The sequence below is a fragment of the Pelobates fuscus genome, chromosome 4, assembly GCF_036172605.1.
Source record: "Pelobates fuscus isolate aPelFus1 chromosome 4, aPelFus1.pri, whole genome shotgun sequence".
NCBI classification, from domain to species: Eukaryota; Metazoa; Chordata; class Amphibia; order Anura; family Pelobatidae; genus Pelobates; species Pelobates fuscus.
This window is the reverse complement of record NC_086320.1, coordinates 316,502,360-316,520,156: the sequence shown is the minus strand read 5'-3', so window position 1 is coordinate 316,520,156 and position 17,797 is coordinate 316,502,360. Positions and strand designations below refer to the sequence as shown.

The following is a 17,797-nucleotide window of genomic DNA, read 5'->3' as shown; positions in this document are numbered from 1 at the left end:
ATACTAATAGGTGCAGCCGAAGATGGTGATTCCTATAAATCTCTGTCAGTATTTGTGCTAACGCTGCACTAATAAGCTTGACGTCTTACCATTCGATCTTCAGTTTCACAAAGTGCCTTACCCAATATACCTGCATGTATTCACTCTCTCTGTGTATGTGAATATATTTCCAATTGTATTGTTTTGGTGTAACATTACAGACTTCCAGGGCCGGACTGGGGATAAAAAGCAGCCCTGGAAAAAAATTCCATACCAGCCCCATAATGCATCGCGCCAGCATGGTGTGCAGATATGGAAGCGGGAATAAAAAAACCTTAAAACTGAAAACTATCACTCAAACGTGAAAGAAAGCACTCATAGGGCTTCAAAATAAACAAAAGAGCGGATTTATTGTAAGCAGATGTGCATTTGCATATAACCGATGTTTCAGTCCATTTTCTTGATATAAGAAAAGTTTGGTAATTTGGACTGAAATTGTGAATGTATGCTATTGCACAGCAGTAAAAGAAAAATTATGTTATCTTGTTGTTGTTTTTTTTTTTAAGTAATAAGAGTGTACTCTTCACTTTGGCTGACAACTGGATACATTTCAGTCAATGCCAATTCAATTCCCATTGGAAAGCATTGGGGGGCTATTGCGCATGTGTGGCAAAACACTGCGCTTCACCGCACCAATCAGCATCTCCTCATAGAGATACATTGCATCAATGCATCTCTATGGGGAGCGATCAGCACTGGACTAGGAAGCATCTCTAGTGGGCGTCTGAGTGACTGTCACTAGAGGTGTGCCTAGGCAGCAATGTAGACACTGCCTTTTCTCTGAAAAGGTGGCATTTACAGTGCTCAGCCTACATGGACAAGCTATAGACACCAGAACCACTACATTAAACTGTAGAAGTTCTGGTGACTATAGTGTCCCTTTAATACGACGTCTCTCTCTCACCGGTCGACTTGGAGTTACAGGGAGAGCAGGAGACACAAGTGAAGATGCATTTTGTTTGGGTCTTTCTCCCCCAAGCCCCTTTCATGTGTCTCAGCCCCATTGTCTCTTTCGCCCTTTCCCCAGCCTAGTGTATGTTTGTTCTTTGTAATTCAATAAAATCTGAAAATAGTGCCTGTTATCTTCTGTATATGTGAGAATGTTTTATGGTTTTCTTACTTTTGCAGATGGCGACAAGGCTGACATCTCCTGTAACGCATACCCTGACATAAACATAATTGCAGGTGCTCTCAAGTTATATTTCCGGGACTTGCCTATTCCAGTGATAACCTACGATTCATACTCCAAGTTTATAGAAGCATCCAGTAAGTCTATGCACGTTCATATTTAGTATCAGCAGTTGTTACATAACTCAGTGGGAGGGAGTGTGCACAATATACTGAGTTAATAAACTAAATTAAGGCATATTTGGGTTGAAGGAAAATCTCTCACAATGTTTTGGAAATAACCTCAGAGGTAATCTAAATAATAAATCCTAGTTAGTTAGCTGTTAGTTTTCCATTTATAAAAGTTCCAAAAACCATCCAGGTCACCCAATCCCATGTGCTGACAGTTTTTCTACAGAGCATGTTTGAAGACGTTATCCCTCCAGGAAATATAAATGTTTTTACCCATCTCTATATAAAGGAACCCAAGACCCCATGTTTGACCGCAAATAATGGGTGACCTTGTTTCAACTGCAACTGCAAATGTCATACACACATACTGCCTAATACCTACATCCAGAGGCGGCTCTCTAATTAGGCGGTTTAGGCGGCCGCCTAAGGCCTCGCGCTGGCTGGGGCCTCGCGGCCGCCTAAACCGCCTGTTGGCAGAGTGTGTCAGGTCCTCGGTCAGGAGGGGGCCCGGCGGCTTGCCCGGTATGCCGCCGGGTGCGAGGCCCCTCCTGGCTGCCCGGCCACCATCGCAGACACTGGTCTGCAGCTCCGCAGTGTGCAGAGCTGCAGACCATGTGACTCGCGAGAATTGGCCAATCAGAGCGTTGCCGCGGGTTACCACGGCAACGCTCTGAAATCTCGCGAGATTACACGGTCTGCAGCTCTGCGGAGCTGCAGACCGGAAGTAATGGCCACCGGACCACCAGGGAGCCCACTGGACCACCAGGGAAATCAAGGTAGGCTCTCCCTCCCCACCACACTCAGCCTCACCCCCCCAGTCACCATCACCACACTCAGCCTCACCCCCAGCCTCACCATCCCCCCACCACCACCTCCCACCACCCTCAGCCTCATCACCCCCACCACCCTCAGCCTCACCATCACCCCCCTCAGCCTCACGCCTCACCCCCACCACCTCCCACCACCCTCAGCCTCATCACCCCCACCACCCTCAGCCTCACCACCCCTAGCTCCACCACCCTCACCATCAGGCCCCACCACCCTCACCATCAGGCCCCACCACCCTCACCACCACCACCACCCTCACCACCACCACCACCTCCCACCATCCCCTCACCACCCTCAGCCTCCCCACCCCCATCACCCTCAGCCTCACCACCCCTAGCCCCCACCACCCTCACTACCACCCCCACCACCCTCAGCATCACCCCCCTCAGCCTCACCCCCCACCCCCCTCAGCCTCACCCCCACCACCCCTAGCCCCCACCACCCTCACCCCCACCCCCACCACCCTCAGCATCACCCCCCTCAGCCTCACCCCCACCACCCCTAGCCCCCACCACCCTCAGCCTCACCACCCCCACCACCCTCAGCCTCACCACCCAGACCACCCTCAGCCTCACCACCCCCCACCACCCTCAGCCTCACCACCCTCAGCATCACCACCCCCACCACCCTCAGCATCAACTCCCCCCACCACCCTCAGCATCACCTCCCCCCACCACCCTCAGCCTCATCACCCTCACCATCACCCCTACCACCCTCAGCCTCACCACCCCCCACCATCACCCCCACCACCCTCAGCCTCACCCCCACCACCTTCAGCATCACCTCCCTCACCATCAGCCTCACTACCCCTAGCCCCCACCACCCTCAGCCTCACTACCCCTAGCCCTCACCACCCCTAGCCCCCACCACCCTCACCACCACCCCACCACCCTCAGCCTCGCCCCCCTCAGCCTCACCCCCCACCCCCCTCAGCCTCACCCCCCACCCCCCTCAGCCTCACCCCCCACCCCCCTCAGCCTCACCCCCCACCCCCCTCAGCCTCACCCCCCACCCCCCTCAGCCTCACCCCCACCCCCCTCAGCCTCACTCCCCACCCCCCTCAGCCTCACTTCCCACCCCCCTCAGCCTCACTTCCCACCCCCCTCAGCCTCACTCCCCACCCCCCTCAGCCTCACTTCCCACCCCCCTCAGCCTCACTCCCCACCCCCCTCAGCCTCACTCCCCACCCCCCTCAGCCTCACTCCCCACCCCCCTCAGCCTCACTCCCCACCCCCTCAGCCTCACTCCCAACCCCCCTCAGCCTCACCATCACCCCACCACCCTCACCCCCCTCACCATCACCCCTCCACCCTCACCCCCTCACCATCACCCCTCCACCCTCAGCATCACCCCTCACCACCCACCACCCTCAGCATCACCCCCCCACCACCCTCACCATCACCCCTCCACCCTCAGCCTCACTCCCCACCCCCCTCAGCCTCACTTCCCACCCCCCTCAGCCTCACTCCCCACCCCCCTCAGCCTCACTCCCCACCCCCCTCAGCCTCACTCCCCACCCCCCTCAGCCTCACTCCCCACCCCCCTCAGCCTCACTCCCCACCCCCCTCAGCCTCACTCCCCACCCCCCTCAGCCTCACTTCCCACCCCCCTCAGCCTCACTCCCCACCCCCCTCAGCCTCACTCCCCACCCCCCTCAGCCTCACTCCCCACCCCCCTCAGCCTCACTCCCCACCCCCTCAGCCTCACTCCCAACCCCCCTCAGCCTCACCATCACCCCACCACCCTCACCCCCCTCACTATCACCCCACCACCCTCACCCCCCTCACCATCACCCCTCCACCCTCACCCCCTCACCATCACCCCTCCACCCTCAGCATCACCCCTCACCACCCTCAGCATCACCCCCCCACCACCCTCACCATCACCCCTCCACCCTCAGCCTCACTCCCCACCCCCCTCAGCCTCACTCCCCACCCCCCTCAGCCTCACTTCCCACCCCCCTCAGCCTCACTCCCCACCCCCCTCAGCCTCACTCCCCACCCCCCTCAGCCTCACTCCCCACCCCCCTCAGCCTCACTCCCCACCCCCCTCAGCCTCACTCCCCACCCCCCTCAGCCTCACTCCCCACCCCCTCAGCCTCACTCCCAACCCCCCTCAGCCTCACCATCACCCTATCACCCCACCACCCTCACCCCCCTCACCATCACCCCTCCACCCTCACCCCCTCACCATCACCCCTCCACCCTCAGCATCACCCCTCACCACCCACCACCCTCAGCATCACCCCCCCACCACCCTCAGCATCACCTCCCCACCACCCTCAGCATCACCTCATCCCCCACCACCCTCACCATCACCCCCTACCACCTTCAGCCTCACCACCCCCCACCATCACCCCCACCACCCTCAGCCTCACCCCCACCACCTTCAGCATCACCCCCCTCACCATCACCCCCACCACCGTCAGCCTCACTACCCCTAGCCCCCACCACCCTCAGCCTCACTACCCCTAGCCCCCACCACCCTCAGCCTCACCACCCCTAGCCCCCACCACCCTCACCACCACCCTCACCCTCACCCCCCTCAGCCTCACCCCCCACCCCCCTCAGCCTCACCCCCCACCCCCCTCAGCCTCACCCCCCACCCCACTCAGCCTCACCCCCACCCCACTCAGCCTCACCCCTCACCCCCCTCAGCCTCACCCCCCTCAGCCTCACTCCCCACCCCCCTCAGCCTCACTCCCCACCCCCCTCAGCCTCACTCCCCACCCCCCTCAGCCTCACTCCCCACCCCCCTCAGCCTCACTCCCCACCCCCCTCAGTCTCACCATCACCCCACCACCCTCACCCCCTCACCATCACCCCACCACCCTCAGCCTCACCACCCTCAGCATCACCACCCCCACCACCCTCAGCATCACCTCCCCCCACCACCCTCAGCATCACCTCCCCACCACCCTCAGCATCACCCCCCCACCACCACCCTCAGCATCACCCCCCCACCACCACCAGCATCACCCTCCCACCACCCTCACATTACCCCCCTCTCACTCTCACATTACCCCCCCTCTCACTCTCACATTACCCCCCCTCTCACTCTCACATTACCCCCACTCTCACTCTCACATTATCCCCACTCTCACATTACCATTACCCCCCCGCTCCCTCTCACCATCAACCCCCCGCTCCCTCTCACCATCAACCCCCCGCTCCCTCTCACCATCAACCCCCCGCTCCCTCTCACCATCAACCCCCCGCTCCCTCTCACCATCAACCCCCCGCTCTCTCTCACCATCAACCCCTCTCACCATCAACCCCCCTCTCCCTCTCACCATCAACCCCCCTCTCCCTCTCACCATCACCCCCCTCTCCCTCTCACCATCACCCCCCTCTCCCTCTCACCATCACCCCCCTCTCCCTCTCACCATCACCCCCCTCTCCCTCTCACCATCACCCCCCTCTCCCTCTCACCATCACCCCCCTCTCCCTCTCACCATCACCCCCCTCTCCCTCTCACCATCACCCCCCTCTCCCTCTCACCATCACCCCCCCTCTCACCATCACCCACCTCTCCCCCCCTCCCATACACACAACACAGCTACCCCATACACATAGGGTCTCAGACAAAAACGCAAACATGTTCAGAGACATACATTCAAACACACAAGGATACTCTCTGTCAGACACACTCTCAGGCACATTCACAGGTAGACAGTGCATCAATGTGTATATGTGACCCTTTTTTTGTTAGTGGGGCCTCATGTTTGCGTTTCGCCTAAGGCCTCATAAAGTCTAGAGCCGCCTCTGCCTACATCCATACACACATACTGCCTAATACCTACATCCATACACACATACTGCCTAATACCTACATCCATACACACATACTACCTAATACCTACATCCATACACACATACTGCCTAATACCTACATCCATACACACATACTGCCTAATACCTACATCCATACACACATACTGCCTAATACCTACATCCATACACACATACTGCCTAATACCTACATCCATACACACATACTGCCTAATACCTACATCCATACACACATACTGCCTAATACCTACATCCATACACACATACTGCCTAATACCTACATCCATACACACATACTGCCTAATACCTACATCCATAAACACATACTGCCTAATACCTACATCCATACACACATACTGCCTAATACATGCATCCATACACACATACTGCCTAATACATGCATCCATACACACATACTGCCTAATACCTGCATCCATAAACACATACGGCCTAATACCTACATCCATACACACATACTGCCTAATACATGCATCCATACACACATACTGCCTAATACCTACATCCATACACACATACTGCCTAATACATGCATCCATACACACATACTGCCTAATACCTACATCCATACACACATACTGCCTAATACCTACATCCATATCACATACTGCCTAATACCTACATCCATACAAACATACTGCCTAATACCTACATCCATACACACATACTGCCTAATACCTACATCCATACACACATACTGCCTAATACCTACATCCATACACACATACTGCCTAATACCTACATCCATACACACATACTGCCTAATACCTACATCCATACACACATACTGCCTAATACCTACATCCATACACACATACTGCCTAATACCTACATCCATAAACACATACTGCCTAATACCTACATCCATACACACATACTGCCTAATACATGCATCCATACACACATACTGCCTAATACCTGCATCCATAAACACATACGGCCTAATACCTACATCCATACACACATACTGCCTAATACATGCATCCATACACACATACTGCCTAATACCTACATCCATACACACATACTGCCTAATACATGCATCCATACACACATACTGCCTAATACCTACATCCATACACACATACTGCCTAATACCTACATCCATATCACATACTGCCTAATACCTACATCCATACACACATACTGCCTAATACCTACATCCATATCACATACTGCCTAATACCTACATCCATACAAACATACTGCCTAATACCTACATCCATACACACATACTGCCTAATACCTACATCCATACACACATACTGCCTAATACCTACATCCATACACACATACTGCCTAATACCTACATCCATACACACATACTGCCTAATACCTACATCCATACACACATACTGCCTAATACCTACATCCATACACACATACTGCCTAATACCTACATCCATAAACACATACTGCCTAATACCTACATCCATACACACATACTGCCTAATACATGCATCCATACACACATACTGCCTAATACCTGCATCCATAAACACATACGGCCTAATACCTACATCCATACACACATACTGCCTAATACATGCATCCATACACACATACTGCCTAATACCTACATCCATACACACATACTGCCTAATACATGCATCCATACACACATACTGCCTAATACCTACATCCATACACACATACTGCCTAATACCTACATCCATATCACATACTGCCTAATACCTACATCCATACAAACATACTGCCTAATACCTACATCCATACACACATACTGCCTAATACCTACATCCATACACACATACTGCCTAATACCTACACCCATATCACATACTGCCTAATACCTACATCCATACACACATACTGCCTAATACATGCATCCATACACACATACTGCCTAATACCTACATCCAAACACATACTGCCTAATACCTACATCCATACACACATACTGCCTAATACCTACATCCAAACACATACTGCCTAATACCTACATCCATACACACATACTGCCTAATACATGCATCCATACACACATACTGCCTAATACCTACATCCATACACACATACTGCCTAATACCTACATCCAAACACATACTGCCTAATACCTACATCCATATCACATACTGCGTAATACCTACATCCATACACACATACTGCCTAATACCTACGTCCATACACACATACTGCCTAATACCTACGTCCATACACACATACTGCCTAATACCTACATCCATACACACATACTGCCTAATACCTACATCCAAACACATACTGCCTAATACCTACATCCATACACACATACTGCCTAATACCTACATCCAAACACATACTGCCTAATACCTACATCCATACACACATACTGCCTAATACCTACGTCCATACACACATACTGCCTAATACCTACATCCATACACACATACTGCCTAATACCTACGTCCATACACACATACTGCCTAATACCTACATCCATACACAAATACTGCCTAATACCTACATCCATACACACATACTGCCTAATACATGCATCCATACACACATACTGCCTAATACCTACATCCAAACACATACTGCCTAATAAATCCTGTAGGTAAATGTGCCAACACTTCATTTGATTGTTTCTATTTTATTTTATTTATCAAATTCCTGTCATCATTTCCTGGCGTATCCTGCATATCACAGGTGGGGATAATACCACCAACGCTCTCCACGCCAGAGCAGACTGAATATAAACTGATGGAAACATATCTTCTGTTATGTATCACCAATTTCTGTTCATTCTTAGTGTTTTTGGGGCGCGGTTCATCACCCTGTTTGCTATTATCTATAAAGAAACCTATATCTACCATATATGTTTTATTGAATACTACCTCTGACATTCATATCCTCCCATGTGTTAAAGCATGGGAACGAGATTTTAACAATCCCCTATCTGAAACTGAAACAGAATATTATAACATTTAAAGACTCTGTGTAAACGCTTAGTTTACTAATTTAATACAATTTCACTATTGAGTAAAATTAGTAATATCACTTTGCTTTTTTCCCCACCTACCCAACCTTTTTTTAAAAAAATTTTTTTATTATGTTATAGAAATTCTGAAAAATAGTCAATATTTTCTTTGTCTTCAATTGAGAATTTTTTTAATTGTAGACTGAAAAGTTATATTATTTATTATTATACTTCATGACTTTGAAAAATGACCAATAAAAATGGCAAAATCAAATAGACGCATCAGAGAAAAAGAAAAAGGTTTTCCTAAGTTGCTCTCATTACAATATGCATATGGGCGCACCCATTACTTAGTTGTAATCTGTGTGGCTACATTGAAATTGTAGCGTTTTGTGAGCTGCTGAGGTGTAAGCAGATTTTTTTGTTCTGTGTGTGACATGCAGTTCCCTCATAAACTACATTTATTATGATTGATGTGTACTTCCTGGCACCATGCATGACCTTGTCATATAATTATCCCTTAACAAGCAGAGAAATAAATACATAACAACTCTGAACAATGTTAAAATGCAACAGTTGTGTGTGTTTAACAGTATGCAGCGTTATGTGTGTAACTTTAACTCGTATCATGCACATTTGACCAAGATTCAGGTACATTCTGGAAATTATAGTCACATTACAGAGTAAACAATATACAAACGGCTATGCAGTAAGAGAAAATAATGTTGTCTTTTGGTCTTAGAGAAATATAAAACCACTTTAACTCAGTCTTACAATTTAGGTCTCCAGAACCCCTCAATTTTCTTATTTTCCCATCAAGCATGGTCACAATTTGGGGGTTTACTCACTAAACACCAACTTGTAATGATTTGACAGCTAAATTGTAAGGCTTAGGCAACAAAAGCTAATTTGAAAACGTTGCCCAGCTCAATTTTAGTCACCACCCGCTATTTTAGCCTGAATTTTGTGATTAACATTTATGTTCACTACAATTCAATAGTTAGTCAATTAACCTTTATATCAATAAAACCAGTGTAGATAAATTGCAGTTAGATACTCACTATCTACATGTCGTGCGCCCAGAAACTGGAGAACATTATCTGAATATACAGTTGGATAAAATCCTTGTGCTAATGGAAAGATAGAGGTTTGTTAGCTGAACATTTTGCAATTCTTATTCCATATGTGCCAAGCCACACATGACACGGGGGCCCGCACTGATCAGTATGTTACTCTAACGAGGATATTCACTAAGGTGAGAATTGAACGTGAATTTAAAGGGAATATCAAATTTAAAGTCAAAATAGCCAAACTGGAAAAATTCTCTAAGTAAGCTACGCTGTCAGTTTAACTACTCTGGCCTTAAATTTGAAAGTCACTTTAAGTTCTCATTTTAGTAAATAACCCTATAAATGTCTTTAAAGTAAGGCATGGCATAAAATGGCATAAAACATTTATTTCATGAATTTCTAGAAATCGTCAATCCAGATGAGAGGTTAGAAGCCGTACATGAAGCACTGATGCTCCTGCCTCCAGCACATTATGAGACGCTCAGGTTTCTGATGATACACCTCAAAAAGTAAGTTGTTTTCTTGTTCCGTCCTAGAATTCACAGATCTGCCAGGAATCAGCAGAACATATTGTGAAATAGTAAATGTGTGATCACCCAGTCAGCACTGCCTTTGTAATGCACTAGCATGGTGGATTGATCAACTGAACAATGTTTGCTAAATACTATAATTCACCATCAGAGATCAGTCTATTAAAAGGCCATTTCACTTACTAAGAGACTAAATCTGTGAGCTAAGTTTAAATGGAAATCAGCTTTCAGATGGACTTGTGGTACATGTGCCATGCTTCATATGTTATTGTCGCATTGATGCAATATTAAATAAACTGAACAACCCTGGTCATAAGTCAAAAATATATGCTTCACCAGCTTCGGCGTTTAAATGGTAAAACGGACACCCCAAGCACCATAACTACTAAAGATTATTGTACTGTTAATGGTGCAAGGAGTCTACGAGTGCAATATCTTTTTTTTTTTTTCAAGCTGTCTTCAGACAGTTTCATATAAACCGTGATTCCTTGACACTCTAAGGTGTGAGCATGCATTGTGTGTTAGGCTGCCTTGCTGCCTCTTCGTCACCAACACACAACAAATAGTTAGGTAGGTGGAACAAATAGGGCCAAATCCTGCTTTAGCCTTGCACTCACTACCTACCATTAGCTCATCATGAGTATGTATTGCAGAGTAAACTGTAGTGATTATGGTTTTATAGATTGTCCTTACAGTACAGTAGAGTTTGCTCCTATGTACTTACAGTTCAAACCCTAGAAAAGTCCCTATTAGGGAATTTAGTGTCGGTGAGTAGATGCAAATATATTTAGTGTGGATTTTGTTTACTAATTATTAGCAGCCACTGAATAATGTTTGCAAGCTCTCCCCTATTTTCCAGGCATGTGCTGGGGAACAGACCAATCAAAGTCTTATTATAATTATATTTACATAACGCCAACAAATTCCGCAGCGCTTTACAATGGATGGACTAACAAACATGTAATTGTAACCAGACAAGTTTGACGCACAGAAACAGAGTGGTTGAGGGCCCTGCTCAATGAGCTTACATATCATTGAGATATGTCTTTGCTGGTGCCACGAAATTGCACACCATCACAACCTTCCAGTACTTCTCAATAAGCCGGCAGGGCAGGCAGATGTGCTCTAACTCTTCCGTTAGGTCTGTGGAACACAAACACAAAACAGTAAAGCAAGTACTGGTCAGTGGGCAGTGTCAAGCCGATTTCAGGACCTCACTAGAGGAGGCTAAGGTGGAGTGTACACTCCCACTCCCAAGCAGCACAGAGCAGCTGGACTTCAGGTGCCCATGGACTCTCTTTTGATGCAAAATTATTTAAAACCCTTTTAACACTGATCAGAGGTTGAGTGGCAGGTGACTCCAGCCTCTGTAACTACTTAAGTAAAGTGGTTATAGTTCCTGGAGTATCCCTTTAAGCAGGTCCACCGTGATGTTGTTAACTCTGTTTCCCCTTCTTTAATTACAGGGTTACGCAGAATGAGAAGGACAATCTGATGTGTGCGGAAAACCTTGGAATAGTGTTTGGACCTACACTGATGAGGCCTCCTGAAGAAAATGCATTCACATCTCTTAATGATATGAGATATCAGAAGTCAATTGTGCAGATCTTAATACAACACGAAGATGTATTATTCTGAATAAATGAAGGTCCGACGCTTCCAGTCAGCGCTTTGAACGGCCAGTTCAGGGCTGTGCAGATTTATACTGTAAAGTTCACTAGCTGAACTCAGAATTCTGTTGTGTTGCAGGACACAGAACATGCCAAAATATTTAATATGACATGTGTCTCATAGACATATGAACATGTCTCCTTTAATAGAGGGGGAACATTTACCCAGAAAATGTAGTAGAACCTCCTTTACTGTATCCAAAAAGAAAAATGTATTTTTGAATTGAATTTTCAAATTTAGACTGAATGAAGTAATGCTGTCTAAGCATAGCCTATTTTTTTTTTTCTTAAGATTACCTGAACTGCGATCTTTGTACATTTTACTTGTTCATACTGACGTACGGAAATATTTTTTGTGTTTCATTTTGCAGTTGTGTAAAATGGTATGTTTCACCAAGCAGTATGAAGTAAGAGAATATTAAGTAATTATTCACTTCATAGATTTATTCCTTCAGAAAAAAAAATCTAATCGCTTTAAAAATAATATAATATTAGTTTGAGTTGAATTATCATTTAGGGTTTTTCCACTAAACAAAGGAATTGTGGGGAATGAAAGCAAGATGGCCACTATAGAAATATAGTTGGAGTTGAATACATTTTCCAATCAAGCTATTTTTACCTAAAATCTGCAATCTTAAAAGCCCAACAGGAACAACAGTGAGATATACCTATGTGTATGCTCCCATATATGTAAAACGCGTAGGCAATCTATTTTGGGTGTACTTTAACTCTCTCTGAGTCATTCTTTTAGTATTTTTTTTATATATATTCACATTAATCATGACACATGAGCTTAGAATTGTATTGATGTTCCTGCAGTGGATTCAGATTTCAGTTTTTGAGTACCGGTAATCAAGAAGCAGAATTCACATATATCATTCCCTGAGAAGACCTACATACCACCTGGCGTGCAACCAAGTTTGCTAAAAATGTCCTAAAATCTGCAGTCCCCTTGTCAATCCTCCCCAAATCCTTGTCTAGTGAAAAATCCCTTGAATTCATTTTCAAATTTCTTTAATTTATCATTGGGAAAATGTCTCAACATTGATTCTTTTTTTTTTTTTTTAATTCTTTATTTTTGTAGTGCTTTGCAAAACTTACAGGTTTACAGAGACATTGCAATTGGCTTCAGAAAAGATTATCCAGCAGCATACATGACATGTCAGATAAACAGCACTTTTTTGTTTTTATAAAGGTTATAGTTTAACATTAGAATAACATCAGAATGATCATGCTGGTATGGCATATGGTCATGTTAGGTAAGATTAATCGAGGAATGACAAAATGGTGCAACATGGCAGATGTTAACATTATATGACCAAAGCTGTTTGATTAAGTACACGTTAAACTGTTTAGCAATGTGGCGAAACATACTTCTTGTCTGACTAGGCATAGTGTATGTGATTGCATGTTGTGCTAAACTTAATCTAGATAGTTAGTAGCTGGGAGGCAAAGGTAATAAAACAGAGGAAACATTAGCATTTTAGGATTGCCCTGTAGCTTTTCCACCCCAAGTGGACTCCATGTCGGTGAGGTGATGTTCAGCGGTTGCATTTTCAGAGACCCTTCTTTGGACGTGAGGGAGTTTTAAATTTGGCAAGGAGTCTGGAGGCTGTTATGTTGATTCTAGTCCCCAAGTGTCAATGAAGTATGGTGGTAGTCCTTTTATGGCTGACCTGTGGTCTAGTCGGGTGCCTGTCTTAGGCGGGAGTCCAGTCCTAGTAGCCGTGCCTTTTGTTGGATGCAGTATGTCAGCTGTTTGTTGCAGATCCTTGTGTTTCTGCCCCCTTGTGGTTATCTGGGTGGTATGGCAAGTAAGGCCAGAGCGCTGTGGCAGTATCCCACTCCGTGGTTTGCGGCTTTGGGTTTGCTCGATTTAGCTCCAGCGTTGCTTGGCTTGTGGGGTTATGGCTTGAGTGTGCCTGTTTACTTTCAGCCCGCAACTGTAGTGCGCCCATGTAAAGTCAGGAGAGGTGGATGCTCCATTCAGCCCTCGATCGTGGGTGGCTTGGCATACAGACTCCGCCATTTTGGATGCGGCCTCTGTGCACTGTGTCCGCTTTGCTGGTGTTTTGAGTGCCGGTGTTGCGGCACTCCGATGGGCCTCGGGGTGGGGACTGGGATCACCCCCGCTAGTCCAGAGGGGGGTGGATATGGGGCCAGATCCGCCTAGCCTTGTGCTTCTGCCTTGCCGCTGGCGGGCCAGGTAGCTGAGCAGCAGCCGTCTGCCCCTCTGTAGCTACCCGATCAGTCCCCATGTGGATAGCAGGGATCGCCCCTCCGGGGACTAAAACCTTTCAGCAAGCCTCACCTCGGGACCAGTGTGGCTTCATGCACTGGACCAAAGCTGCCAGTCGTCGGGTGAGTGGGAAAGTAGCTTTTAATCGCCAAAACTGTTGAGTGTCTCGGGAGCTACTCCATTGTGCGTCCGTTTAGCATGGCGGTCTGGCCCCGCCCCGCCCCCTCCCCCCAACATTGATTCTAACGGAATTTGCAAAATAGAAAGACTTTACTTTTTTTCCCAAGAAATAGCTGAAATAACTTTTTAAAAAAAATAAAAATCAGCTTCTTGTCATAGTTATAAGAATTAGAGCACAATTGTTTTTAACTGCAGCTACAAAATAGCACACACGGTGTACAATCTCCAGGGCAAATGCGTGTCTTGTGCGCAGCACTTCAAAGCTGCAAAACGAGGTGTAAAGTTAGGAGAATAATCGGAGCCGCACCCACTGCTTCCTTCTATGCGTTTTACATAACATTTTGGCTTATGCTGATGTCAGAATTACCATTACTTCTAACAACCACATAGGCAAAATATTAAATTTTTTCCAGTGTTACAGTGTTATTTATCTGAACGATCTTCAAAATGAAAATACTTTTTTTACTTACCTCTAATTTTTTGTAAAGTAATCCATAGAATATTATCTCCAAGCCATTTATTTTATTTACTAGTTAATAGAAACCAACTCGGATACACTATAATTTGTCTTTTCGACTCCCCTTTCAAAAGTCAGTATTTGTATTCACACCAAATTGTTTTACACCTCTATTCACGATGTCATTTTTGCAGTTACTGCATTGCTACCAGGTGACAGTCTATTTTTCCTAGCCTTTACAATATTTTTAAATAGTGCGTATTCTGTAGGTGGACCTTGTACTTAGTTTACACAACGCATCATTGTTGTGTCACGGATCAGACAGAGTTCCCTAGTCTATTTTCAATTTTTTTTGTCAACTTTCCATTGAGTTACTCGAGCATCACCTTTTAAAACAATAAAAGCCCACACCCAGCTTATGCTTTTATCCCACGCCTACAAACATCCATGTATACAGTTGTATGGCATACTGCTTTTAAATCCGTGGGTCCCTTTTGGTTTCTCCATTATCCAACGGATAAGGCATAGATCTTTACAGTATTCTTGTAATTGCAATAAAGCTGGAAGGTATAAATAAGAAATGGACCGGTTATTCAACTATCTCATTATTTAAACCCTTTTTATTAATTTGTCTTGATATTTTGGTAAATATCGTTTAACTAAATTGGTTTCTTTCTATATTGTAAGCTTGTGTACCACAAATAAGAAATTAGCATCCTTTCCCACCTTGCGCATATGAGATAATGAGGCATTTTATTTTTTCAACCCAATGCTTACAAATAAACTGACAGTGTATATAGTTAAAATGCTGCCATCAAGCATTACTATTAAATATCCACGTCATCGGAATGAAGCAAAATTCACACCGTAAGGGTATGGTTAGGGGTAGTTGAGAGTAGGCATTAAGTTCCAAGGGACTGTAAAACTATTTACCTGGCTGGAAGGGATCTCACGTACAGCCTCGAGCATCTTGCACATCTTGCATCTCCACCATGACACCCCTAAACCTACCGTGTGCAATAACAGCATGAAGTACTTCAGTATTGCTGGTGCTGTGTTGGTGGCTCATCACTGTAAACGGCTTAATAATAACGTCCTATTCTTTATTTCAGCAACTTTATAATGACGGCAAAGTTTCATGTCAATATTTTTGAAGTTGACATTTTTTACGTGAATCAACAGGCAGCAGGTCTGTCTTCGGGATAAATTGGTGCTTTCAAAGTTCTTGACATTGTCACAGTACTTTCTGTTGAGGGTACTGCTTACTACTGAACGTTTGATGGTACACATGGGCCCTATTTGTTTTACCAGCCATATTTAGATTGGCAATATTTAGATGATCTCTCATAGATACAAATGGGATTCACTTAAAGTATATTTTGGCTTCATACTTAAATGTGTAATGGATTTCCTGTTATCCACCTCCATAACATAAATGTATATTTTGAAGGACCGTGCTGGAAACGGCAAGGGGGGGGAGAGGGGTATATGCTAGATAGGGTATATCTGGCCTGTAATAAAAATTATGTTTTTGTTTTCGTACAATTTTAACGTAGTATGTTTTCCACATGCAGTGCATTTTTGTAATATATTTATCAGTACATTTGTATGACGTATTGATGATGTTCTGAGGTTGGCTTCCCAAAATGTATATGCCAGTCTTAGTAAATGTATCCGATTACAATAACTGCTTCCATTGCAGTGATCAAAATACCGGCGTAGCACATTGTGAAGCCAATCTTCTGATTGCTACTTTGTCCTTGTTTCTAATGCCAAGTGCATTGTATGAAATATTCGGTTGTTCTGTACACATATTTGCCATTCGTGATATTTAAATCAATTGCTAACTGTATCTATCAGGTGTTATCCAAACGTTCTACGATTTCCCCTTTCGTGACTGCACTTCACAGAGAAAACAGATGCTCACCTCTTCTTTTTTATTATGAATATTATAGGGTAACATAAAACATTAACAAAGATATGTAAAACAATACAGCTTAAGTAGTTTACACACACAGCTTCTGTTTTCTCAGAATGGCCTTTTGTCCTTTATCGGTTTGCTAGCGTCGATCGGTATGTAGCATTTACTGACTAGTGAAATCTGTAGGCATGTAGCCAGCCATCACACAGATTTCCCTACAGCAGTGGTATGCCTATCTGGTGGAATTCTATAGTCACCGTCATGTTAAATAAATTTCAAATCTGGATTTAGCAGACAAAGCTAAGTTCTAAAACATGTAGACATTAGAAAATACGAATACGAGTGCTTCATCAGAAAGATTAAAGCTAGCATTCAGATGTATTGAACACCGCTGTGAACTAACACTCCTCAAACTTTTAAAGTCCAGTGACTGTCTTAGAAAAAAATCTGCAGCAAATTTACATTAATTGTCAGTAGCGCATTGACGGATCCAGGGGGGAGTAGCGTAGATATAATTATCACTTTTACATTCTTCATTTGGTTAGATGGGGAAAACTAAGGAACATTTTCAATAAGCAGTGAATTGTCATGAGTTAACAGTAAAAATAAAAGCAACAAGTCATTGATTTCCCATTTTTAACCTAAATGCTAAAGAGGTCAGGTCGGGTTATGACGCGTCCCTAGATCTCATTGCTATTTTGCTTGGCCAAATCACGGTTTGCAGAAATAACCGTATTTGGCTCTTTATATTTATTTCAACCACTTGAGAACATCAGTAGCTACTGAGCTATATATACATATACTGCGGAGAAACGCTTTCTCTTTAAATGCT

The 17,797-nt window shown here is 45.4% G+C and overlaps 1 protein-coding gene across 1 annotated transcript in view; it reads left to right on the top strand.

The window, feature by feature from the left end:
• CHN2 (chimerin 2) overlaps positions 1-13,227 on the top strand; it is a 292,215-nt gene extending 278,988 nt beyond the window's left edge. The window contains exons 11-13 of the mRNA XM_063452328.1: positions 1,168-1,305; positions 10,372-10,477; positions 11,965-13,227. Coding sequence (XP_063308398.1) covers positions 1,168-1,305; positions 10,372-10,477; positions 11,965-12,136 — 416 coding nt within the window. The 3' untranslated portion in view covers positions 12,137-13,227. The remainder of the gene's footprint in view (positions 1-1,167; positions 1,306-10,371; positions 10,478-11,964) is intronic.
• The last annotated feature ends 4,570 nt before the right edge of the window (positions 13,228-17,797 follow it).